A 26,432-nucleotide genomic window follows, 5' to 3' on the forward strand; every position below is an offset into this window, starting at 1 on the left:
TAATTCATAACTTTCCACCCTTCCCCAATGAAGACATTGTTAGAATAAAGGCATTTTGGCACTAAGACCAGCCCCTTGAGGAAAATTCCCTCAGCTTTGGGTTGAGAACTACCTATTTCCTTAGGAAAGATAATGGTGTTACCTGACTGTTTATTGAAGGAGGGAAAAAAAGAGAGATCTGATCGTCTTCAAAAAAAGGTAACTGAAAAGAGATCCTGAGGGAAAAAGAATGTTAATAATAGTGCAGTGTTGTTACTCTGGCATTGTCCTGCTTATTTCTGAGTACCTCCTCCCTTTCATAGTTCGCATCAAGTGCTTTTTTGACAAGTGCTTTCAAAAATAGAGCTTTAATTAAAGAGAATTTAAACCACTGATTACCTTTTCTTTTATAGTAAATGGAAAGCAAATGAGAAGAAAGAAAAAGAAACATCATTCCTTTTTTTTGTCCTACACAAAAATAAAACAGTGCAAGTCAGGAAAAGAGAATTTGAAACATGCTGGGCTTCATGCAAAAAATCAACAACCTAATACATACCTGGATCTTTTTTTGGTTGTTGCTTTTAATGTAACGTTAGTGAATGGAGAATCTTTGATACTATTTTGGGGAACTGCAGGATATTGATGTATTTGAAATTTAACTGCAAAAGCTGTACTCACCATTGTGCAGTAATGGTTTTGAACACACTTACGGTTTTGGTTTTGTTTGATTTTTTTTTTAAGAGAAGGTAATCCTATAAGGCTGTTGCTATTATGGACTTTTTATTTCCTTGATTAAGGCAAAAAAGATGAATTCAGAATGCCAAGAAGGCAGGGATCTTTGTTTTGTTCCTCAAGCTGATCCTGTGTGCCTCATGCATAGGAAGTACTCAATGAATATTTGTTAAATGAATGAATGTTTTTCTCTGGGTCAGGTTGCAGTCTATTAAATTGGTTTCCCATCCAATAATAAATCATGACTCAGAAATTAAAAACACTCATTTAAGGAATAAAGGGAAACATTTCAAAAAAAAAAAAAGGAAAAGAAAAGAAAGGTGCCTGGGTGGCTCAGTCAGTCATTAAGCATCTGACTTCAACTCAGGTCATGATCTCATGGTTCTTGAGTTCGAGCTCCGCGTCGGGTGAGCTCGAGCTCCATTTGGGGTGAACATGAGCCCTGCTTGGGTGAGTCCTGCTTCTCTCTCTCTCTCTCTCTCTCTCTCTCTCTCTCTCCCCCTCTCTCTCCCTCTCTCCCTCCCTCCCTCCCTCCCCCCCCCCCACACACACACCCTCTCTCAGCCCCTCTCTCACTTGTACCTTTTCTCTCTCAAAAAAAGGGAGGGGACACATTTCATTATGAATTCATTGAACATATTTTTATTGTACACTGATATTTTTAAGATGCTGTAATACCATGGTGATTCCTTACTCTTGTTTTCATGGCTTTAGGATGTTTATTCTTTTGAGAGAGCACATGCAAGTGGGCAAGGGGCAGGGAGAGAGAGGAGACAAAATCTGAAGCAGGCTCCAGGCTCTGAGCTGTCAGCACTTGAACTCACGAATTGTGAGATCATGACCTGAGCTGAAGTCAGATGCTTAACCAACTGAGCCAACCAGGCCACTCCTACGATGTTTACAAGAAGCTCTTCACAACTATTAAAAATTAGTTTTACTTTTAAAATCTTGTGTTTTAGAAGTACTTTTCAAATATAGCAAGGAAAACTGATCAAAATGAATGTAATGTAACATCATCATTTATATAGCACTTATGGTTTACTAATAAGATTATGATTCATTTTGTTTTATGATTTCATTTTCTCTTTCTTACATAGTAACTCATTTATAGTCTTACTAAAATGCTCTGAGGTAGCTACTGGTCAAATCCTTTATAAACAATGGAACAAGACTGGAACTCAAGACTTCTGACTAACCAAAGGAGCCTTTCTGGTCTTTGGTTTCCAGGCAGAGAGCCCTTGCCTCAGGGAAAAAATTACTGCAGATTTTTGAGACAATTCCACAGATATAAGAAGACTTGAAAACCACCACTCGTACTTGAATTCTCTTAAAGTTTTGTGTCCCTAGTACTACCTGTTTTAGAATCTTGCAGAGAATAAATACCTAATGGATATTTGATTGATTATGCTAAAGGCATGATATGAATATGCGTGGCAACTAGGAGAATATATAGAGCTAGTCTTTCTTCTTTCTACCCTTCTGAACCGATCCTTCCTATCCCGTATGCCTCCTTATTTCCTTATTTTGAAAAACTATATATTTTGCCAGAGAAGGAATAACATTGAGCACTCAGAATAGTCGATTAAAAGCAGATATGGAATTGAATAATATAAATTGCAGTAGTTTCTTGATTAAGAAGCACCATCTAGGGGCACTTGGGTGGCTCAGTAGGTTGAGCATCTGACTTTAGTTTGGGTCATGATCTCATGGCTCGTGGGGTTGAGCCCCGCATCAGGCTCTGTACTGACATCTCAGAGCCTGGAGCCTGCTTTGGATTCTGTGTCTCCCTCTGTCTCTGCCCCTCCCCCATTCTCTCTCTCTCTCTCTCTCTCTCTCTCTCTCTCTCTCAAAAATAAACATTAAAAAAAAAGAAGAGGAAGAAGCATCATCTAGGAGCACCTGGGTGGCTCAGTCAGTCAAGTGTCCAACTCTTGATTTCAACTGAGGTCATGATTTCAGAGTCATAGGATCGAGCCCTGCATTGGGCTCTGTGCTAACAGTGCAGACCCTGCTTGGGATTTTCTCTATCCCTCTGTCTCTGCCCCTCCCCTACTCACATGCTCTGTCTCCTAAAATAAACTTTAAAAAAGCACAATCTATCTCATATTTGTAAGCCAAAATCATGTTCATTTAATTTTTGTATATTAAGTTGCACACTATCATGACCATGCCAAGTTTAATACACAGTTGATCCTTGAACATAGATTCGAGCTGCACAGGCCCACTTGTATGTGAATTTTAACAGTACAGTAATATAAATGTGTTTTCTCTTATGATTTCATTTTCTCTGTCTTTATTGCAAGAATATAGTACATAATATGTATTACATGCAATATATATGTTCATCAACAGTTTATGTTATCGGCAAGGTTTCCAGCCAACAATAGGCTATTAATTGCTAAGTTTTGTGGAGTTAAAAGTTATATACAGATTTTTGACTGGAGTGGTGTGAGTGGGTACCCCAAGCCCCCCCATTGTTTAAGGGTCTACTGTGTATTATTCTGGTTTGATTACTAGGAATTTATTTTGATTGAAATTATAATTTAAAATCACATTTTCTTTTTTTTTTTTCCAATATTTTCAGTGCAAGTGGTGGCCTTGATAATGAAACACATTTTCTCAACAACACTTTATTGGAATATGTAGATTTAACTCGACAACTCCTGGAAGCAGAAAATGAGAAAGACTCTGACACACTGAAGGATATACGATGCCATTTTAGTGCCTTAGTGGCGAATATCATTCAGAATGTTCCAGGTAATTATTTTCAGTTTCTTTTTTTTTTTTTTTAATTTTTTTTTAATGTTTTTATTTATTTTTGGAGGAGAGAGAGACAGAGCATGAGTGGGGGAGGAGCAGAGAGAGAGGGACACACAGAATTTGAAGCAGGCTCCAGGCTCTAAGCTGTCAGCACAGAGCCCAATAAGGGGCTCGAACTCACGAACTGTGAGATCATGACCTGAGCCGAAGTCGGATGCTTAACTGACTGAGCCACCCAGGCACACCTATTTTCAGTTGCTTAAAACATTATTGAATCATTAAGCGACCATCATGTATTTTCTTCCCATGAGGGTTTGCAGTCTCAGGTGCTAAAGCAGCTAAAATATAGTGGAAAATATGTCAGCATAACATGGATGGCAAGCGTTTGTTTTAGCTTTCAATTAGTGGTGTGAGTAGAAATCAAAAAACAACCCCACCTAGATTTTTAATGATAATCAAGACACTAACAAAAAATTTAAGAAGTCAATAGAATATTCTTCTATTATTTTTATTTTTAAAAATTCTATTCTTTTATTTTTAAAATTTTTTTTTAATGTTTATTTATTTTTGAAGGAGAGAGAGACAGAGTGCGAGCCAGGGAGGGGCAGAGACAGAAGGAGACACAGAATCCGAAGTAGGCTCCAGGCTTTGAGCTGTCAGCATAGAGCCTGAAGTAGGCCTCGAACTCATGAGCCATGAAATCATGACTGGGGCCAAAGTCGGACGCTTAACTGACTGAGCCACTCAGGTGCCCCTCGGCTAAGCTTCTTTAGACAGACTTGTTCTGGGTGTAGTAAGCAAAAAGAAATAGTAATGAGAATAGAATTAACAAGATACTTTTGAGTAATGGAAGAAGGGTGCAGGCTGCAGTTACAAAATATACCAAAGATACAGTGTTATTGATTGGTTCCTTTAAGGGTCATTGTACCTATTGTTGAGTACCTACCAAATGACAGATAGTGGTTTAGGCACTAGAAATATTAATTTATGCAATTACGTTTTAAAAAGCCATAAATTCTGTACAAGTGTAAGACATAAAAATGTGACTGTAGCCTTTGGTATAAATGTAAATACAATTTTTTTCTTTTTCTTTCTGAAAAAGAATAATTTTGTTAGCTTTAAAAATACATGCAAACAGTTGGCTTTTAAAGTAAGAGCATGGGCTGTATTTTATAAGAGGGTCCAGTAAGCATTTCTTAGGTACCTTAATTTCAAGTGCGGGAGCCCTATTTGGAACTTTAGAGGAAATGATGCCAGTTAGAGGGAAAGAGCATTCTTTCCCTCTGACTTTTCTGATCTGAAGCCCTTTAACATAAAGATAGAATTTAGTCCATTACTAAACATTTTTCTACAACTTCCAGATTGGTTCATTAAGATACTGTTGGGTTTCTTCAACAAGGATTGACACCGAGAATTTATAGATGGAATTTTAACGTGGAGAGAATCTGCGGAGATCATCTCAACCAGTTGTTTTCAAACTGTGTCGTTTTTCCTCTGCTGCCAGCAGCAAGAGGCAGCAGAATGGGTTTGGACTCTAGGCCTTACCCCTGAGTTCAAGTAGATCAGCCCCTCCTTTGTCTGTTTTGTGTATCAAGATTCCATGTAAGGATTCTTGATTCTTTGACAAAGACAGCTGTGCTGCTAAAAACATACAGCTTAAAAACAACTTATCTCGTCCAAAGATTTCACTTGACATTGAACCGAGATCCAGAGTTGTGTTCGTGTTGATGTCTCGGCCCCACTTACCGTGTAAGCAGCAACAGCCAGGGAGAGAGGCAGGGTCCTCGTACCTCCCTTGAAATCGTGCTTGCGGGTCCTGAATCTCTCACAACGCTATGCTGCGTGGTGTCATAGTCTCAGCCCTGTTCCTGTGGCTTGCGTATGTGGAAATGATTTCTGCCACGGAGGAGGTTTTTGGCAGTTTAAGATAAAAACTTCTGCTTTCTTTTTTATAATATTGCATATTCAATGCCAAATAAGTTGGCATGCACATTAAAATAAAGGGAAATGGGAATCATTGTTTTCCCATCTATTTTTTTATTCACAGTGCACCAGAGAAGAAGTATCTTCCCTCAACAGAGCCTTCGTCACAGTCTGTTTATGCTGTTCAGTCACTGGGCAGGCCCTTTCAGCATCATGTTTACACCCTTGGACAGATACAGTGACAGAAATATGCAAATTAACAGACATCAGTACTGTGCCCTAAAGGTATTTACTTAGAAATCTGCTTTCTTTTTTCTTACGTGAGGAGTGTAAATTTTTTTGTCTCTCATTGCCTAGTATTGTAAAGAGGATAGATTTCTTCTTAGTACCTTGAGAACATTAGAATAAATATTTGCCTGCTGTATGAAAACATTTATACTGTATGCTTATTTAAATGCATAAAATACAACGCAAAGAAGTTACAGAATCCACCCAAAATTTAAACACTATTTTCTTAAAGAACTGAGAATTGCTTCTTTTTCCTTAAGTACTTTTTCTCCGTCTTTTTCCCCCCTCTTCTCTTCCAGTACTGTTCAAACTCCATGCCTAATTTGATATCATCCATTCACTTACCACTCATAATAAATTACTTAGTTTCAAAAATTACTATTACGCTTTTCTTTGTAAAGAATTAAAGGTATTGTGGCCACATAAGCATGAATAAAAATATCCTGCCTCTTCACATTAAACAGCCAACATATAACCTCTTAAATGTTTTAAATGTAATTCTAATATTATTGTTTGAAGGCTATGTCTGCTGTACTATGTTGTGGCCCTGTTGCAGATAATGTAGGACTTTCATCAGATGGCTATTTGTACAAATGGTTGGATAACATTTTGGACTCTCTGGACAAAAAGGTAATTATGACAGTTCCTTTAAGATTTCATAATAAATGGCACTGCATTATTTGGAGTTACAGTATGACCCATTGAAAACCAATCTTTTTTTTTTTTAATAGGAGACAGAATATAAACAAAAAGCATATTATATAAAATTAAATAGGATGCAACAATTTAAGAATTTTCTAATTCTTATTTATTACTTAAATAATGTTAATTATTATAGGGTTAATATAATAGTGTATACATATATCTCACAATAGGGTTCTAAATCTAAAGTATATTAATATAGAATACATTGAGCTCCATGGAAGAAATACATGTTATTTGTTATGCTTAATTTCATTTTTTTTGGCCACTCCCCAATTAATCTTTCTTGTCTTCCCTATTCTTTATTCTCCTGCTGTACATGCATAGACTTCACAATTTAAAATAGAACTTACATTTTTTTCCCCTCAGAATAATTTTTGTATTAGGTTATCCGAGACAAGAATAAAGCTTGATAAAAATAACTGGAGAAGTTAATAACTCACTTTTCTGAAAGCACTGAATCACTGTGCATATTCATCAGCCGCCTTTAGGGCTCTGCTGGAGGAGAGAATTGTACTACGTAGAATCTTGTGGAAAAAGTATAGTTTATCCATGTCATTTGTTTCCTTTTGGCTAAATAAAATGAGAAGAGGTTGAACAAAAGGAGACTGAGATTTGTGCTTAAATACAATAAATATATATACTGTGTTATTTGAATAAAAATATGGGGAAGTAGTTATATAAATTTCTTTCTCCCGGGCAATCTTGTGACCTTTCCTTAGGTTCATCAGTTGGGCTGTGAAGCAGTTACATTACTGCTGGAGCTGAACCCGGATCAGAGCAACCTGATGTACTGGGCTGTGGACCGATGTTACACTGGTTCCAAGAGAGTGGCAGCTGGCTGCTTTAAAGCCATAGCTAATGTATTCCAGAACAGGTACTCTGGATACTGGCTTCCATATTTTATTTAGCTGTTTTTTTTTTTTTTTTAAAGAAAAATACTAAGAAACCAGTGTTTTGCTTCCCTGAGCTCTAATGAAATGTAACCAAAATAAGAATAACGATCACCGTGCATCTGTTGTACCTTTTGCCTTAAAAACAAACCCCTAGTCACTTCATTGCTTTAAAAGCTGCATGTCTGCAGCTCTGCCCTTTGTGTATCATATTTATTAACGGTGTGAAAGCCTCTAAACATTTACCTAACATGTAAAATTTGTCCCTAGGGATTATCAGTGTGATACAGTGATGCTCCTGAATCTGATCCTGTTTAAAGCAGCTGATTCTTCTCGAAGCATCTATGAGGTTGCTATGCAACTTCTACAGGTATGTAAGCAAATATTAGTTAAAATATTTTTTAAGTTTATTTATTTATTTTTGAGAGAGAAAGAGTGCAAGCAGGGGACGGGCAGAGAGAGAAGGAGAGAGAGAATCTCGAGCAGGCTCCACACTGTCCACGCAGAGCCCAACACAGGGCTGGAGCTGAGATCAAGAGTCCGATGCTTAACCAGCTGAGCCACCCAGGCGCCCATAGTTAAAATATTTCTTATTGAGGATTTCATGAAGCATTGCTGCCTATTCTTGCCTTGAAAGTCTATAAATATTCAGCTTTATTTTCAGTGGGGAGACATGGTATCAATTCCTGATTATCATTACAAATAGAAGACAAAGATAATATGGGTCACTTAAGTCTACAAATAATACAGACTGTTCAGAAGTGTATTACAAAGGGGTCACATATATACTCCCACACATGCACCTGTATGTGCCTATATGTGTGCAAGTACTTACACAAATTGAGTGGTCAGGACCTACCAGATAAGAATAACGTGAGCCAAATGATTTTTTGAGAACGAAGTAAAAAGTAATTAGCTCTTCTTTGATGCCCTTGTATAATTTTTCTTTATTAGACCAAGAAAAATAACATAGGTTACTTCCCAAGCATGGATATTCCATCATCATACAATGTCTAATTGTTAATAGGGTGAGATTTTTCTCTTTTAACCAAGAATGAGATTCAATTAGATGCTGATTTTTCCAGAGGGCTTAAAGTGGTATTGATGGTGGTTGTGACCATCTGGGGAATTACACCCTAATGTCTTAATTAATTAGGAAGAAAGTTCAGTGGTATCACTCTCTATATAGTGTAATGTTAAAGAATTTTTAAATCATATTCCTTATTTGATCTGTATGTAACCAAGATCTATTTGAAGATTTTTTTTCACTTATACATGTTTCATATAATCCTGTTTTTGAACTGGGAAGTGGTAAATTTTCTTCAAGTAATGGTATAGTAAGTTGCTTAAGTCATTTTCAGACTGCTACTGCCTCAAACTGTTGGCATTAAGCTCAAGAAATATAAAGCCTTGTAAACAATTACAGATCCTTTGCAAACATTTCTAGGAATTAGAAATTAACATCTTGGGGTGCCTGGGTGGCTCAGTCGGTTAAGCATCTGACTTCGGCTCAGGTCATGATCTCACGGCTTGTAGGTTCAAGCCTCGTGTCAGGCTCTGTGCTGACAGCTCAGAGCCTGGAGCCTGCTTCGGATTCTGTGTCTCCCCCTCTTTCTGTCCCTCCCCCACTCATGCTCTGTCTCTCTCTCTCTCTCTCTCTCTCTCTCTCTCTCAAAAATAAATGCTGAAAAAAGAAAAAAGAAAAAGAAATTAACATCTGGAATACTTTCAATATACATACCTATATTATTTTTAAGCTGGAATAATTCTTGTGAGAAGATTTTATTTTTCGATTATAGCTGAAATTTAAAGGACTCATGAAATCTTTACTCTACATTCCTGCAGATCCTGGAACCGAAGATGTTTCGCTATGCTCACAAATTGGAAGTTCAGAGAACAGATGGAGTACTTAGCCAGCTGTCTCCTCTGCCGCACCTGTATTCTGTTTCGTATTATCAGTTATCCGAGGAGTTAGCAAGGGCTTATCCTGAGCTAACTCTCGCCATGTTCTCAGGTATGATCATTGAACTGGTTAGTGGGTTTTCGTTAGGAATCGTTTCTAAATAGCTACTTTTAGGACATTTTACATATATGAAATTTGAGGTTGAATCAAAAGAAAACATGCCTTTAAAGTTTTCTTTCTTTTTTTATCTGTACACCACATGTGGGGCTCAAACTCATGACCCCAAGATCAAGAGTCGCACACTCCTCTGACTGAGCCAGCCAGACACCGCTAAAATAAAACATGCCTTTATGTGAGAGAATGTTTTTTCTTTAATAAGAACTCTTAATACTAATCCCCTCATGATATGTAAATTTCTTATTAATGAAGTCTTTCCAGGCTTCTCACTTTGCCTTCCTTTCTTCTTTGCCTTGCAAAAAGTGGAAAAAAAAAAAAAGAGGGGGCTTCACATGCAATTTAAAAACATGTTTGGGGGGGTGCCTGGGTGGCTCAGTTGGTTGAGCATCAGAATTTTTTTTTTTTATGTTTATTTTGGAGACAGAGAGAGAGAGAGAGAGAGAGAGAGAATGTGAGTGGGGGGAGGGTCAGAGAGAGAGGGAGACACAGAATCCAAAGCAGGCTCCAGGCTCTGAGCTGTCAGCACAGAGCCTGACGTGGAGCTTGAATTCACAAACCACGAGATCATGACCTGAGCTGAAGTTGGATGCTTAACTGACTGAGCCACCCAGGCACCCCAAGCATCAGACTCTTGATTTCATCTCAGGTCATAACCTTGCAATTCCCGGGATTAAGCCCCACAGCGGGCTGCCCGCTGATGGTGCAGAGCCTGCTTGGGATTCTCTCCCTCTTTCTCTGCCCCTCCTCTGCTTGTGTGCATGTGCACCCTTTCTCTCTCTCAAAAACATGAGCTTTAAAGAAAATAATTAAATTAAAATATTTCTTGTGGCACCTGTGTGTGGCTTGGTCGGTTAAGCTTCTGACTCTTGATTTTGGCTCATCTTATGATCTCACAGTTTGTGAGATTGAGCCTTGTGTTGGGCTCTGCACTGATAGCACAGAGTGTGGTTAGAATTCTCTGTATCTGCCCCTCCCCACCTTGCATACACACACGTTCTTTCTCTCTCCCTCTTTCTCTCTCTCAAAATAAATAAATAAACATTAAAAATAAAATAAAAATAGGGGTACATGGGTGGCTCAGTCAGTTAAGTGACTGACACTTGATTTCGGCTCGGATCGTGATCTCATGGTATGTGAGATTGAGCCCCACATCGGGTTCTGCACTGGCAATATGGAACCTGCTTGGTATTCTCTCTGTCTCCCTCTGTGTCTGCCCCTCCTGTGTTCTGTCTCACTCGCTTTCAAAATAAAGAAATAGCTGGGCCTGGGTGGCTCTGTTGGTTAAGCATCTGACTCTTGGTTTTGTCTCAGGTCATGATCTTATGGTTTCATGAGTTCAAGCCCTGTGTCAGGCTCTGTGCTGGCAGCATGGAGCCTGCTTGGGATTCCCTCTCCCTCCCTCTCCCTCTCCCTCTCCCTCTCCCTCTCCCTCTCCCTCTCCCTCTCCCTCTCCCTCTCCCTCTCCCTCCCCCTCCCCCTCCCCCTCCCCCTCCCCCTCCCCCTCCCCCTCCCCCTCTCCCTCCCCCTCTCCCTCTCCCTCTCCCCCTCCCCCTCCCTCTCCCTCTTTCTCTCTCCCCCTCTCTGCCCCTCCCTGACTTGCATTGTCTCTGTTTCTCTCAAAATAAATACATTTTAAAAATTAAATAGAGAAATATACTTTGAAAATAGAAATAAATAAAAACATTTCTTTGGTAGACACAGAACTTCCTGAGTCTTCTAGTATATAACTTATCTTGTGCATTGGTCTGTCATTAATAATAAAAACGGGCAGAGATAAGGATCCAGGTTTCTTTCTTTAAGGAAAACCTGTAATCATAGGGAAAGGGCCTGCAGTGCCTTAAGCAAAACTGTCGCTTAGGATCCCACATTGCTTTCTGGTTCAATTTCCTTTCCTTGGGGCCAACAACTGTCCCTGCCGCAAGTGTCTAAAACAGAGGGACTATGTGTCAGGCAAGATGTGCTCTCTATCTGGATCTGCCAAGACTCAGCTTTAGGACAATTTTTGTTTAAAATCTAGTTTAACCTTCTGCCCAGTGGACACTATTGCAAGTTCTCCTGTAGTTCTTGAATTTTCACCGAAGAGTTAATTTTAACACCGAACACTTAGCTGGTTTTTCTACTTTTCACTTGTAACAAGATCTTATTTTAGTCTTAGAATTGGACAGGCACCAAAACGGACATCCAGGGGATTAGAAAGTTCTCCTGTGGACCCTTTCTTTCATTTAGTCAAGACATGGTGACCTGCACCTTCTTTGGGCATCTTTCCACAGCCTCCATTTCAGTAGTGGAAATATTCCCCATCCCTCACTGACCTGACTGGGGCGGGGGGGGGGGGGGGGGGGAGGGGGGGAGGAAACGATTTAAATTCCTGTAACATTCAATCTTAAAGTGGTTTGCCTGTTTGGTTTGTACCGGTAGATGGCAGTGACCGAGCCCTTCCTTTTCTGTAACTCCCGAAGTCCTGACAGCCCTTTCAGGATCAGTGTGCATGGTCATCAGTGCAAAGCAATGACCGCCATGGCCACTGATGCTGCTGCTGGCCTTCTTCTCAGGGCTCCTACACAGAGAGCAGAACAGTCCAGCGGAGTCTCAGAGCTTCAGAAATGGGTCGGGATGGCAGCTGATATGAGTGTAGACCATGCCCACAGCTCAGTCACCTTGTCCCTTTTCCTTCAGTTCTGTCATCAGATGCCCTTGTCAGTAGGATTGGTTAATTATAACTGCTTTGCTTAAAATGGTTTATTCTAAACCAAAATATAGCCTGTAAACCTACTCAGTGCAGTTTTCACTCTGTTTCCAAGGCAAGATGAGCACAGTGCTTCTTAGGGGTTGTAGAGTACAGCTGTCAATGTAAACTTTGCCCACTTTGAAATTTGAGGGTCCCGCCCCTTCCTCTCTCTGGACCACTTGCGGAAATCTTTGAATGTTGTCCCCTCCCTGGCCCTTCCCACCCTTGCTCTTCCCATCGTTTTCCTCCTATACACCCACTTATTCTTTATTAATTTTTTTTCATGTTTATTTATTTTTGAGAGAGACAGAGACAGAAAGCGAGTGGGTTAGGGGCAGAGAGAGAGAGAGAGGGAGACACAGAGGCAGAAGCAGGCTCCAGGCTCTGAGCTGCCAGCGCAGAGCCCGACACGGGGCTCGAACTCATGAGTCGCGAGATCATGACCTGAGCCGAAGTCAGACGCTCAACTGACTGAGCCACCCGGGCGCCCCTGTACAGCCGCCTCTAACCCATCTCCTGCCCCTTTACCTTGCCTTGAGTGTCTGCATCCGCTTTTATCATGCCCTCCACCCTCATGCATCTTCATAAATAGCCTTAAGACTCCGTTAGCTTGAGTTTCCTCTTTGTAAACCTATTGAAGGCTTTCCCACTGCTGAATCTAATCACTAGCTTCTGGTCTTCAATCTGTTTGCTACTTTGCCCAGCAATTAATGTTAGTCACCTTCCGTTTTTTAACATTCTGACCTCTCTTGATTTGTAGAAATTTAATATTTCCTAGTTTTCCTTCTACTGCGAGGTATTCCTTTTCTGTCACTTTTGGTGGATTCTTTTCTTCTATCTGAAGTCATCACGTTCCCAGAGTTCCATCCCAGGCCTCCTTCTCAAGCGACCCTGTCTCCCTGAGGGAGGCCACTGCTGTTGCTGTGGCCCCAGCTTCCACACACACCACCTCTCCCCTAGTCCGACCTCTTCCTTCAACTACTTTGAGAGCTCCAGGGCTTTCATTTCGTACCGGAGGCACTAACATTAATGTATTAATAGGAAGGATTATTGTAATTTCTGAATAGTTCTGGTTATAAACCAGAAAGCATGGGACTGAGCACTTGATTGGCACTATTTTGAATGTGCACAGTAATCCCATGAGGCATCTGCTTTTGTCACCCTCTTCTTACACAATAATAAATCGAGGATCAGAGATTGACAGGTTGGCCCTAGGCCAAGCAGCTTGTTTGTGGTAGAACTGGGATTCAGACCCATGTGTGCACAGTTCCAGAGCCAAGTTCCAAATCACTACACTTCTGTATTTGCTGCTTTTGTAAAAAAGATTTACTTTTGAGAGAGAGAGAGAATCCAAAGCAGGCCCTGCACTGACAGCAGAGCGGCCAATATGGAGCTCGAACTCCGTAACTTTGATACAATGACCTGAGCTGAAGTCAGACGCCCACCCTACTGAGCCACCCAGGTGCCCCTATATTTACTCCTTTTAATGAGCAAATAACTACCAAGGCCTGGTGGGCAAAAGGGGGGGCCAAGGAGAAAGAAGATGTTTATTTAAAGTGACTTTTGGAAATTTCGCTATGTATAAAGGCATATGGGCTTTGGAATCCGCCTTGTGTTTGAATCCTTTGGCACTTCTGACTTAGGCAGATTGCTTAGACTCTGTCTACCTCACAGATTTATTACCATCATTAAATGAGATGAATGTGAAAGTAACAAGTACATCATAGGAGTCTCCCCTATATAGAACCAAAATATGGAGATTTTTCATGGGTCAGTTTAAAGTAATCTATGTAAAAAGACTGTCTTTTATCTTATAATTACACGTATGTATTTACTGAGGTAAAAAGACATCATAAAATTTACCGTAGGAATCATTTTAGATGTTTATAGTTCAGTAGTGTTCGGTATGTTAACATTGTTGTGAAATTGATCTCTAGAAATTTTTCACCCTGTCGAGCTGAAACTCTATAGCCACTAAAGAACTTCCCTTTTGCCCCTACTCCCTACCTCCTGCTACCCACCATTGCACTTTCTATTTCTATGAAATTGATTATTTTAGATATCGCCTATAAAAAGAATTATTTAGTGTTTGTGTTTTTGTTTCACTTAGCGTAATTACCCCAAGGTTCATTCATGTTGTGGCACAACAGAATTCCCTTCTTCTTTAAGGAAGGAATTCTTCCATTGCAAGAATGAATATATATGTGTGTGTGTGTGTGTGTGTGTGTGTGTGTGTGTATGTATGTATATGTATATATGTGTATATATACATAATGTGTATATGTATATGTGTATATGTGTATATATACACATATATGTATATATACATAACACATTTTGTTTATCCATCTACTTGTCAGTGGACATTTGGATTGCTTTCACCTCTTGACTGTTGTGAATAGAACTGCTATGAACGTGGGTATGCAAATATCTCTTTGAGACCCTGCTTTCAGTTCTTTTGGATATATATATATATACAGAAGTGGGATTGCTGGATAATATGGTAGTTCTAGTTTTAACTTTTCAAGGAGCTGCCATGCTGTTTACCCTAGTGGTCGCACCATTTTACAGTCCCACCAATAATGCATAAGCATTTATATGTCAGAGCCACCAAAAGTATTTTATATAAAAGTAGGATCTGATTTTTGTTAGTTGTTAGTTTTCTTTATGATGTCATTGAGGTGAAATTTATTAACAGGAGAAACAGCACTCATAATTGTTAAAAATAAAATCTTGGCTGCTTCTTCTCGAAGAATGAGTTGTGGACGTTAATTACAAATCAGAAGAAACTGAAATGATACCGGTGGTTCCCTCTTTGGGCTTGTTTTTAATTACAGAGATAAGCCAGAGAATTCAGACGGCTCACCCTGCCGGGAGGCAAGTAATGCTACACTACCTGTTACCGTGGATGAACAACATCGAGTTGGTAGATTTAAAACCTTTGCCCACAGCGAGGCGACACAATGAAGAGGAAGACGACTCCTTAAAAGACCGAGAACTTATGGTGACTAGCAGGCGCTGGTTGCGAGGAGAAGGCTGGGGGTCCCCACAAGCCACTGCGATGGTTTTGAACAACCTAATGTACATGACAGCAAAGGTAAAATGGGGCTTGTGTTAGCGGTTGCTGCACAGGATTATTGAGTTAAGAGGAGTAAAAAAGGTTAGAAATAGAGGGAAAGATTAGGCAATCCTGTGATAACCAGATACGCTTTATAAACTCCTTTATTCAAAGCACTTCTCATTAGATGTAAAATAGGTTTTCGGGGGAGGAGACAAAATCATATATGGTTAATGATGTTTATGTTTGTATTTGTTGGAAGAAATGATTGTTCCTCTGGAGTATGGAAAAGATTCAAGCTGTGTATGAAATCATCATTTTCTAATGTTTGGTGCTCTGACAAGTTTGGTGTTTAACAAGCAGTCATCACTGAAGTGTGTGTTGTGTATCCTGCATATAGTATGGTGATGAGCTGGCCTGGTCGGAGGTGGAGAACGTGTGGACCACACTTGCAGATGGCTGGCCAAAAAACCTGAAAATAATTTTGCACTTTCTGATCAGCATTTGCGGAGTGAATAGTGAACCAAGCCTCTTGCCTTACGTATGTATTCAGGTTCATTTAAAAAAAAAATTGTGCTTAATAATATTTACCTGGTTTCTTATTGTAGCAGAGTGTGGGCAGTAGTAGACCAGCAGAGGCAAAGCAGGGGGCCAAAGTGAGGACCCCGCCAGGAAATAGCGCATGCATTTATTCATTGCTTCATTCAGCCGGTATCATCTAGCCTTTATGACAGGCGATTCAATAATGCATATTGCCAGGTTCTCTTCGAGGTTCCAGGCATTTCAATCCAGTGGGTGGTGGAGATTTTATTCTTTGAACTTTCACCTAATTTATTTAATGAATGGATCAGTAAGTGGATAAAGTACGGTCTTGATAAGGGCTACAAAGGAAAATTGCAGAGTACTGAACGTGAATAACCGGGGAACCGCAGCTCTCTGAGAGGACTGGAGATGATCCTCGAGAGGAAGTGATATTGAAGGGAGACCACAGAATGGGGGATGTTTGCACTTTCTGCTAGGCAGGAGCTGGATACGAGAGCAGAACGGTGAGTGAGAGCTCAGGGCCTATAGAAGGGTGCCGACGGCTTCCAGGAGCAAGGGAAAGCATAATGCGAGAGAGGCGATGAAGAATGTCACAGTGTTTACCTCCTAGAGGGGAAAGCTCTGCAGAACAGCTCTGCAGAATGTTGCTGTAAAAGTTCTTCCAGGTCCTACTTTACACAAACCATTTCCTAGCTTTGCTCTGCCTGACATCTCCCGAGTTAACTTGGTTACTGAAAGCGTTCTTAAGGCATGCCACAGGATTGCCGTTCATCGAGAAACACTCAGAGAAGGGTGGGTGTGTGGTAGAAGGTTACAGGGTCTCACGTATCTCTCTGAGCTCATCTCCTCATGTTCTCCCCCAGACCCCCTGCCCCAGGCCCTGCTGACACCCTTGCTGCCCTGCTCTCTGGCACTCCCACCTCGGGGCCTCTGCACTTTCCCTACGTAGCCACATTGCTCACTCCCTCACCTCCTTCAAGTCTTTCCTTAGATGTCCATTCTCATTGAGGCCCTTGCTGGTCATCCTGTCCAAGACTGCAGATGCCCTGTCCCGACCCCTACTCTCTTTTTCCTTTCCCTGCTTGCTTGATTTTCCCAGCACTTCCCATCATCAAACATATATTTTACCTACTTGCCTCATTGCTTTTGCCTCCATCAGTCCAGTAGATTCTCCTCAAGAGCAGGAATTCTGTCTGTGTGGTTCATTGCTGTCTTCCCAGAGCCTGGAACAGTGCCTGGCACATAGACGCCACCCATAAATTGGATGGATGAATGAGTGAATTGGGCTGGAAGAAGAAACAGGCATGAAGTTATAATTCCCAAGAAGCCAAGATGAAATGCAGGGGATAACCATTTGCCAGAAACTTAAAAGGAACTTTTTGATGACAATGATAATTTCTTAATTATCTCTTCTTCATCACTTATTATAGACCAGGCAGGGTACAGGCACCTCATCGACATTGTTTCATTTAATTCTCAGAATAGATCTGAATTTGCTAAGATTACTGCAGTTTTACATGTGAATAAAACAGGGCACAGAGAAGAGTCACTTCCCCAATGCCACACAGCCATTTAGCTCTGTCACTTAGTAGAGTGGATTCCAACCCAGATCTGTTTGTGAAAGGTTGGGAAAGCTTTGCGGAGAAGGCAGTGGAGTCGGGGCGGGGCTGGGGCTTGAAGACTTGGCTGGATTGAGGGAGTTCCTTACAGTCAGACAGGTTAAAGGCACAGGGGCAGGAGGGCACCTGGCAGGGTCTGAGGTGACTGAACCCAGGAACAGAGAATTAGCAAATAGAGCAGGTTGGAGAGATACAGAGCTGTGTGTAAGTCAATGGGTAATCATTATAAGATTCTGGTATGATATAATAAAACACGTTTTAAGATTTGCCCCCGGGCTCCTGTGAATCAGAGTTTCTCAGTTGTCTGTGTGCAGATGAATCACCGGGGCGTCTAGTGCTGACTTGGAGGGTGGGGCCTGAGACTCTGTATTTCTAGCAGCTCCCAAGGATGATGCCCGTGCCGGCGGACCACATGTTTTGAGTTGCAAGGGTTGAAGTACAAAGGGAAAAAGAGACAGGCCAATCAGTTAGTAAGCGGTTCAGTAATGCATATTGCCAACACGCAGAACTTATGTGACTCATACTCTGTGCTTTCACTTATGTAACTCACACTCTGTGCTAGGCATATTTAAAATGCTTCATTAAATCTTACGTAATCCTAACAAGCTATATGAAGTGGGTGCTCCTGTCCCCGTTTTGCAGAAGAGAAAATTGAGAGTAGCTGTCCGATTGCATAGCTAGTATGTGTCTACACTGCAGTCCAGGCTGTGCGGTCTGGAGTCTGGTTCTAGTGGATCACTACTCTGTACTGCAGGGTTAGATAGGGAGCATAGGAAAAGCAGAATAAAAACTCCATTCTGGGTCTGAAGTCTGACTGACTGAAAATAGCAGGAAATTTGGGATGATATTATTAATTGCAGTCTTTCCATTAAAAAGAAACTGATTTACAGAAAAGCAATTAGGTTTTTCTTTTCTTAAAAAAAAAATAGTGGAGTCGTAGATACGGTGGGAACCATTAAACAATATCCAGTCATAAGTATAACACTGGGCCGGGAGGGGGGACTGTGTTTGGAAAGCTGACTAATGCCCTATTGCTGATTGATGTTCAGATTTAAGTTGTGCTTATTCACCTACTATTTAAAGTCGAACTTATCTGTTAAAATGTGTTTCAAGACCAATTTGTGAAATAAAACTTTGGCTTTTTCTTCTCCACACAATTTCTTTTGTGACAGGTGAAGAAAGTTATTGTCTATTTAGGTAGAGACAAAACGATGCAGTTGCTGGAGGAGCTGGTGCGGGAACTCCAGCTGACAGACCCCGTCAGCTCGGGGGTCACTCACATGGATAACCCCCCGTATTACCGCATCACTTCCAGCTGCAAAATCCCTTCTGTCACCTCAGGTGAGAAGCCATTTGAAACTGGCAACTTGGTCTCAAAAGAGAAGCTTGACATAATTGTTCACCCTAGCAAGCATTTGCCTTAAACATCATCGAGAAAATAACAGCGCCCCCGTCGGGCTGCACGCTGGGCATGAAGCCTGCTTAGGATTTCCTCTCTCTCCCTCCCTCTCTCTGTCTCTCTCTGTCTCTGTCTCTCTCTCTCTGTCTCTCTCTTTTTCTCCCTCTGCCCACCCCCCCCCACTTGCTGTCTCTAAAATTAAGAAAAAACAAAACAAAACAAAAGCAAACATGAGTCATGTATGGTAATTAACTTGACAAGACTTTGTAAATCTTCATATGAGTGATGAAGTTTGACAGTGTGAGAATTCTTAATATTACAGAGGGAAACATATTTACATATGTATTTGGAACTGGAATATAGATACAACGAGCATTTTTTTTAAGTTTATTTATTTATTTTGAGACAGAGAGAGAGAGAGAGAGAGACTGAACAAGCAGGGGAGGGACAGAAAGAGAGGGAGAGGGAGAATCCCAAACAGGCTCCACGTTGTCAGCACAGAGCCCAGTGCAGGGCTCGATCTCATGAACCACGAAATCATGACCTGAGACAAAACCGTGAGTCAGATGCTTAACCAACTGAGCCACCCAGGCACACCCTCCCCTTCTACAACAAGCATTTTTTAATGAATATAATTAGTGTGTTAAATATAGAAAATGCTTACTTGTTGAATTACTCTGTAATTTCATATTATAATTATTTCGGCATATATAATACAGTCATGTAAGTGATATATACACACACACACACACACATATACATACACACACACACACACACACACACACACACACACACGTATAGTTATTATAATATTTTAAGTTGAAGAAACTGTGTCCCTGAGGGAATAACTTCCATTAAAACCAATATAATACTGGGACTATTTTAAATTACATTTCCATGAAATTATTTGTCACTCGGTTTGTATTGTATGTTTCTGTCATGTTAATAACATCTGTATAATTAGAAATCTTTTATAGTTTATTTTCTGGCATCTATTTTCATCTCTTAGCTCTTTTAGCTCTTTTTGTTCTACTTTCTAAGGGATTTCTAATAACACTTCCATTGAAAGCTTCTAATATTTTTAATTCTGAAGAGTTTATTCTTTAGTTTTTTGTTTCGTTTTTTTTTTTTTAGGAACGCCTTATTCATGTTTCATGGTTGGACTGTCTTCCTTATCTGATGAAGTTTTCTTCTCCCAGCAAAAGTTCCTATTGTATCTATATAGTTCTGTTTTGATTTGTCTTAGTAAAAGCTTTTCTCAAAAGTCTACCAATTCTAGATCTGTCTTTTGATAAAGAGTGGAATATTAAAAAGTTGATTGGGGGGCACCTGGGTGGCTCAGTCCGTTGAGCATTTGACTTCGGCTCAGGTCATGATCTCACAGTTCACGGGTTCAAGCCCCATGTTGGGCTCTGTGCTGAGCCTTCTTCTGATTCTGTGTCTCCTTCTCTCTCTGCCCCTCTCTTGCTCATGCTCTCTCTCAAAAATAATAAACATTAAAAAAAATTTTTTTAAGTTGATTGGATATTTTGTAGGTATACATGGAACTTATTGACTTTGTCATTTGTTGTATGATGATTTCATTGATGTAAGTGTCTATAGGTCTCTTCTCTTGGATGACTAATCAGATTCCCCAGACAAAACTCTACTAGTCATCTGCCTAAAGGAGAGGGTGTAGAGCTGTCTGTGTATGTGTGTACAAATACATTAATCCATAGATAACACACACACATACACACAGCATAGTCTTTAAGCCTCTGGTAGCCCCATGGGGTGAGAAGTTTTCAAGGGGATACAATCTCAAATTTTAGGATGTATATTTTCACTCAATTCCCCTATTCTCAATAAAGTTCTTATTCTTTCAGCTGTAATTATGTGCCCTAGTCCAGAAATCTTTGATTTACTCTTATCAGAAAAGATTTCTGGAAGTGTAGAGAGAGAGCCACCCTGTTACAAGAGGAAGGGGTATAGATTTTGGGGACCAAAACCTCTGAAATAGATTTTCAACCGAGCCTGCCGTTTTAGCAACACCTTCAGAGTACTCCCAGAGATACTCAAAGCTATGAATTCCTGAACCTTTTGGAGGTTCAACAGCATAGATATGGAAGCTTCTTGGTTTACCCCATGACCAGCTTAAGATTCAGCTTTCTTAAAGCTTAATTACTTCTTGTCCATTTGTTTTCAACCATCCAAAATTTTGTTGCTGCTGTCTCCTTTCCCTCTTGGTTGTTATGAGTACGTTCCTTTTTATTTAAAAAAATGTTTTTTAATGTTTATTTTTGAGAGAGAGGGAGAGACACAGAGTGAGAGTGGGGGAGGGGCAGAGAGAGGCGGGGGGAGACACAGAATCCAAAGCAGGCTTCAGGCTTTGTGCTGTCAGCACACAGCCCAGTGCGGGGCTCAAACCCATGGACTGGGAGATCATGACCTGAGCCGAAGTCAGATGCTCAACTGACTGAGCCACCCAACTGCCCCAAGTACATTCCTTTATAAAAATCACGTTGCTCTCATTTTAGTGGAGTTTTAACGTCTGTAATTTTGAAATCTTTTGTTCTTACTGAGTTATCCCAGGCTTTAAGTTCACAGATACTGTTTTATTTCTGATTGCAGGAACTACTTCCAGTAGCAATACAATGGTAGCTCCCATAGATGGCAATCCCGATAATAAGCCCATAAAAGAGAATATTGAGGAGAGGTAAGTACCCCTTTGTTCTTCATTAGCCTTTCAGTTTGACAGAGCCTGATTATCAGAATAAATGATAACTTCTGCATTGGCATGTATATTTCATAGAATGTATATTTCAAAATTCTAGTGAAGAAATACATTTCGAAAATTTTGGAAATTTTCCACATTGCCTATTTCATCATTAAAATGCTGACTTGCTAGATTCTTTTATGCGCTCTAACGGATGAATAGGTAGAGTATGTTCTCTCTTTTTGTGTTGTTTACAGTTTTAGACTTTCCTAAATGGCTATTCACTCTGCCCATCTTCTTTATAAAATAGGCTTTATCAGAACATTACTACCCCATTTAAGAAAAATCTTCAGGTAGAAATAATTGACTTTAAATCTTAAGCTTTTGAACTATAAGATGGAAATTAACGTGTGTGTGTGTGTGTGTGTCCTCATAGTAAACTTTTGTTAATAGTTGATGTACTGTGTTCTTTTTTAAACGTAGAAAGTGAAACCGAAAGTACAAATACCATTTTTCCATGAACTGTGACTAACTCCATGATCATTCCCATAGCTATGTGCACCTAGACATCTACAGTGGACTAAACAGTCACTTAAATCGTCAACATCACAGACTAGAATCTCGATACAGTAGCAGCTCTGGAGGATCTTATGAAGAAGAAAAAAGTAATAAGTTCCAAATGTTTTTTATAACTACAATGGCAAGGTGTATTATTAATATATTAATTTTAGTAAATATATATTTTTCTGGCAAATTGTTTTCAAGAAGTGTTTAACTGCCACTAGTGGTGTTCCAGCATAACCTGAAATGTCCTGATTTTGAGGAGAAGCACGAATGGGGGAAATTTGTTTTAAAAGCACAGGGTCCCTATAGACGAGTCAACAGGAACATAAGAATTGGTTCTCAAGAAGCATCATAGACACTGACTACAGCCTGCTTTTTTTTTTTTAATAGGTTGGCTCTTTTTCTGTGAATTTATGTTTTACTGAAAAGTTCTCCCTTGCAGTTAATGGTAAAGTGAATATCTACCCAAGTCTCACTAGAACACTGAGGTAGAGTGGAGTAGAAGGGCAAAAGCCTTCAGACTGGGTAGTTGCACCTGAAGGTGATCTGGTCCAATCTCCTCGTTTTGCATATGATGGAACTGAGGTCCAGAGAGGTTAAGTGACTTACCCACGTCACACAGAATTCACATCTCCCGATGCCATTTTTCACTGCACCCTGCAGCCCCACTGCGGTAGAGCAGATTTCCTTTTAAGATGGGTTTGTGTTGGCCCTGTCTCAGAAAATTTAGAGTTGAGTAACTTACCAGAAGGCCCTGGTGACAAGGCAGCTTGACCTATAATGTGGTTTCATGGCTTGGACGTGAACTCTGAAATCTCATGAAGCGCTAGTATAGTTTTGCTTTGATAGAAAGGATAGAGCCCGAATGGATACCTCTTTCCGTCTCTGATTTGCTTAGTGTGATAGTGTTTGTGCGCAGGTCTTCCTAGCAAACCTATGTCTGAAGAGTGGGAAGTTATTTTGTATCACTTTCCAATGCTGTAAATCGTTGGTGTCTTACTAGCGTTTGCGTATGTTGGCAGAAAAGAGATGGTGTAGAAAATGAGATCATTTTATTTTGATAGGTGATTCAATGCCACTTTATTCTAATTGGCGACTGAAAGTGATGGAGCATAATCAAGGAGAGCCACTACCCTTCCCACCAGCTGGAGGCTGCTGGTCACCACTGGTGGATTACTTGCCTGAAACGTCATCACCTGGATTACCTCTTCACAGGTGGACTACAGCATCATTCCTATTTCATACGAGCCAAATCGCTGCTTAATACTTTCAGCTTTCTTTATGCTATCTGACAACACAGAATAAAAGCCACTTCTCTCTTGACATGCTACAACAAATCAGATCCATGTGTTTAGATTTCGAGAAGTCTCAACACTTAGAGCTCTGTTTACCATTAATACTGTTAAATCTACGTCTGCAGCTGCTTTTCTGGGTGTCTGGCATAGTTACTTGACCTTTCTGGGACCCAGTTACTTCCTCTGAAAAATATCTCGCAGTACTAGAGGCACTGTTGTTTGGAGTTGCGTTAAACTGAATTTTACTTAGCAGAATCACAGTAGAATAGTTACGGCATTCTTTCAAAATGTATTAATGTAACCAACACGTACTGAACACCTACTATGTGGCAAGCAGTGTGCTAGCTGTCAGGGTTGAAGATTAAGAAAATGTGGCCCTTGCCTTTGGGGAGCCCTTAGCAGGTAATGTTTTTTTCTAGAACCATCACTTAACGGTTTCTTCAGCTATATTTCTTTTCCTCTTTTTTTCTTGAGAAGTTGTATTTGTCCATAAAATACAATATTAAAGGCTGCAAGTAACTGGCATGAGATTTGCTCCAGGTTTACTCTGCTGCGACATTAACAGGCGTCTCGTTTGTCACAGGTGTAACATAGCTGTGATCCTTTTGACGGATCTGATCATTGACCACAGTGTGAAGGTGGAATGGGGAAGCTACCTCCATCTTCTTCTTCATGCAATTTTTATAGGTAATTAACACTCGTTCTGACTCAACATGACGTTATATTTCTGTGACAATTTAAAGGCAGTCTGGTTTTTTGGTATTTCTATTAACCGTTGTTTGGTACGTAACTCCCATGACACTTTTTACGGGGATTCTCATGGTCTAATAGGGAGTCAGTCCTCGCCTCTCTTGTAACCACAAACAGGTCTTCTCTTCGCGTTCCTGTTCTTGTCCTGTCGTCCCTCCACTGCTCACAAGCACAGTTACCGTCTAGCAGGAAAAATTCGGTACCCACAGCAAGAGTAAAGTAACTTACCTCTCAGACTGGAAATTTGCAGAGTAAAACGAAAATTAAAATGGGGTCCAAGTATTTCTTAAAAGAATGGGATTGTGGACCGTCTGATTATTACAGCTGAAAGTCCACTGTGCCCTCAGTAGCAGTGGACTTTGCGCTGTAATAATCAGACGGTCCACAATAGGGACCATCTGTGGGATCCACCACAATACTTTTCATGCTTGTAGGATTGGCTTCCTGAAGAAAGTCAGGGTAGTCATCTTACCTGAAGTTTTCCTGATGTGCACATTTATTACTTCGATGTTTCAGTAATCAAACATCCACTGACTTTTCATTGTGCGCTAGGCACAAAAAATGCTTGCCTTTAAAAAAAAGTCATTTACATTGAGTATTCTGTCACAGAGTAATAATTTCTAGTAGGTTACTAAGTTTTAGACACAAGATGCATTGAAAACTTGTCTTGATTCCCCCTGCTAACTGTAAGACAATAGGCTATTGTTACAAACTCCAGGCCAATAAGAATTACCGTGTGGTACATCATCTTGTACAAAATATTTTCTGTATTTTCTGCTTTTCTTTAAAATATGCATTTGGGAGGTGCCTGGGTGGCTCAGTCAATTAAGCTTCCGACTTCAGCTCAGGTCATGATCTTCAGCCCGTGAGTTTGAGCCTCACATTGGGCTGTATGCTGACCGCTCCGAGCCTGGAGCCTGCTTCGGATTCTGTGTCTCCCTCTCTCTCTGCCCCAACCCCCTGCTGGCACTCTGTCTCTCTTTCTCTCTCTCCCTCTCTCTCCGTCTCTCAAAAATAAATAAAACATTTTAAAAAATAAAATAAAATATGCACTTGAAGGTAAGGGTACCTGTGATTTCTCTTCACTGACGATGATTTCCAACTGTCATTCTCAGGGTCTGACCACTGCCACCCCGAGGTGTACGAGCACTGTAAGCGCCTGCTCCTGCACCTGCTAATAGTCACGGGACCCAGCAGTAACATCCGCGCTGTTGCCTCTGTCCTGCTCAGGAACAGGGAGTTTAACGAGCCCAGGGCGCTCACGGTCAAACAGACCGCGCACTTAGATTACACTTGCACAGGTATTTGCTTTAAACGTCCAGTTTGACAATGGAATCATGCTTCGTTCATTTGGAAACTATAACAGAGAAAGTCAACTAAATAAAAGTTGAAAGGCTTTAAGTGTAGTTTTATGATTTTAAGTACCATTTACATCATTAACTGGTAAAAGAATTAAACTCGGAGTATTTGAGTCTGTATCACCTGTAAGGGTCTTTCTTTGTCATGAGAATTTTAAGTTCTCAACATGCAGGTTGAGGATCAGTGAAACAGTGCTTCGCTTACGGAGCACAGTTACTGAGAAGATGTTGAACCTGTATTACATTCCTCGTGCTCTCAAGATCTGAGAAATGAACAAAGCAAGACATTAACATTTTATTGTTCATTTGATTATGTTTACTGTCTTTAAAATGTGAGGCATTTTTAAGTCTAGTAAATTCCAAATTATACATTTGGAAGTAATGCGGTCCAAATTAATGAGACTTTAATATAAAAGTTATTTCACTATTGGTGTCATTTTTTTTTAAATTTACTTTGCAAGTTCTATTTTCTTCTTTCCTAATAGCCCTAACTTACTTATCCATTTGTCTGTATCATCAGGTTAATAATAGATGACCTAGAAAATAATTGTTTTTAAAAAATGAAATAAAATTACATTTCTTACTAATCATGTAATGTCAGATACAGGGTTAATGTTCTTTAGTGAAAACCCTGTGGTTAGTAAGAAAACAATTATTAGGAAACATTGCACCTTTTAAAATGTGGCTAAAAGATGAATAAAGTTTACTGTCTCTTTTATGTTAAAACATCTTTTTAAAAATTCCATAGTTGGTTTTTGTTGTTTGTTCTTAAGGCTTCTTTTGCCATTTTGTGACTATAGGCATTCGTAATAAAAAGAATTTAATAATTGACATAATATAAATATTACAAAGACTTTAAAATTGTCTTTCTTCAGGTAAAATGAAGTGGAAAGTGTAGAATCCTTTCCATAAGAAAAATCAGTTCACATTGTGGAAAAGACTGACTTAATACACATTGAGGCAATGTGCCAAAATATTAGGAAAGTGCCACTTTCAACTTTCTTCAGCAGATGGCAGCAAAAGACTTCACAGCAAACCCAAATAGCTAAGTTTTAATAATAGG

At 40.1% G+C, this 26,432-nt stretch overlaps 1 protein-coding gene across 9 annotated transcripts in view; it reads left to right on the top strand.

Moving 5' to 3' along the window:
* The window catches only part of FRYL (FRY like transcription coactivator), a 267,508-nt gene that overhangs the window by 184,901 nt on the left and 56,175 nt on the right, over nt 1-26,432 (top strand). For all 9 annotated transcript variants that reach the window (XR_008296329.1, XM_053217387.1, XM_053217385.1 and 6 more), the window contains 14 exons: nt 3,296-3,468; nt 5,519-5,679; nt 6,202-6,312; nt 7,107-7,261; nt 7,548-7,647; nt 9,123-9,291; nt 14,923-15,182; nt 15,544-15,684; nt 18,478-18,646; nt 21,318-21,402; nt 21,955-22,067; nt 23,031-23,181; nt 23,845-23,948; nt 25,127-25,312. Coding sequence is in view for 8 of the 9 variants with exons in the window: in XM_053217387.1 (XP_053073362.1) it covers nt 3,296-3,468; nt 5,519-5,679; nt 6,202-6,312; nt 7,107-7,261; nt 7,548-7,647; nt 9,123-9,291; nt 14,923-15,182; nt 15,544-15,684; nt 18,478-18,646; nt 21,318-21,402; nt 21,955-22,067; nt 23,031-23,181; nt 23,845-23,948; nt 25,127-25,312 (2,078 nt within the window). In the remaining variant the exon portion in view is untranslated. The remainder of the gene's footprint in view (nt 1-3,295; nt 3,469-5,518; nt 5,680-6,201; nt 6,313-7,106; nt 7,262-7,547; nt 7,648-9,122; nt 9,292-14,922; nt 15,183-15,543; nt 15,685-18,477; nt 18,647-21,317; nt 21,403-21,954; nt 22,068-23,030; nt 23,182-23,844; nt 23,949-25,126; nt 25,313-26,432) is intronic.

The sequence above is a fragment of the Acinonyx jubatus genome, chromosome B1 (assembly GCF_027475565.1).
Source record: "Acinonyx jubatus isolate Ajub_Pintada_27869175 chromosome B1, VMU_Ajub_asm_v1.0, whole genome shotgun sequence".
NCBI classification, from domain to species: domain Eukaryota; kingdom Metazoa; phylum Chordata; class Mammalia; order Carnivora; family Felidae; genus Acinonyx; species Acinonyx jubatus.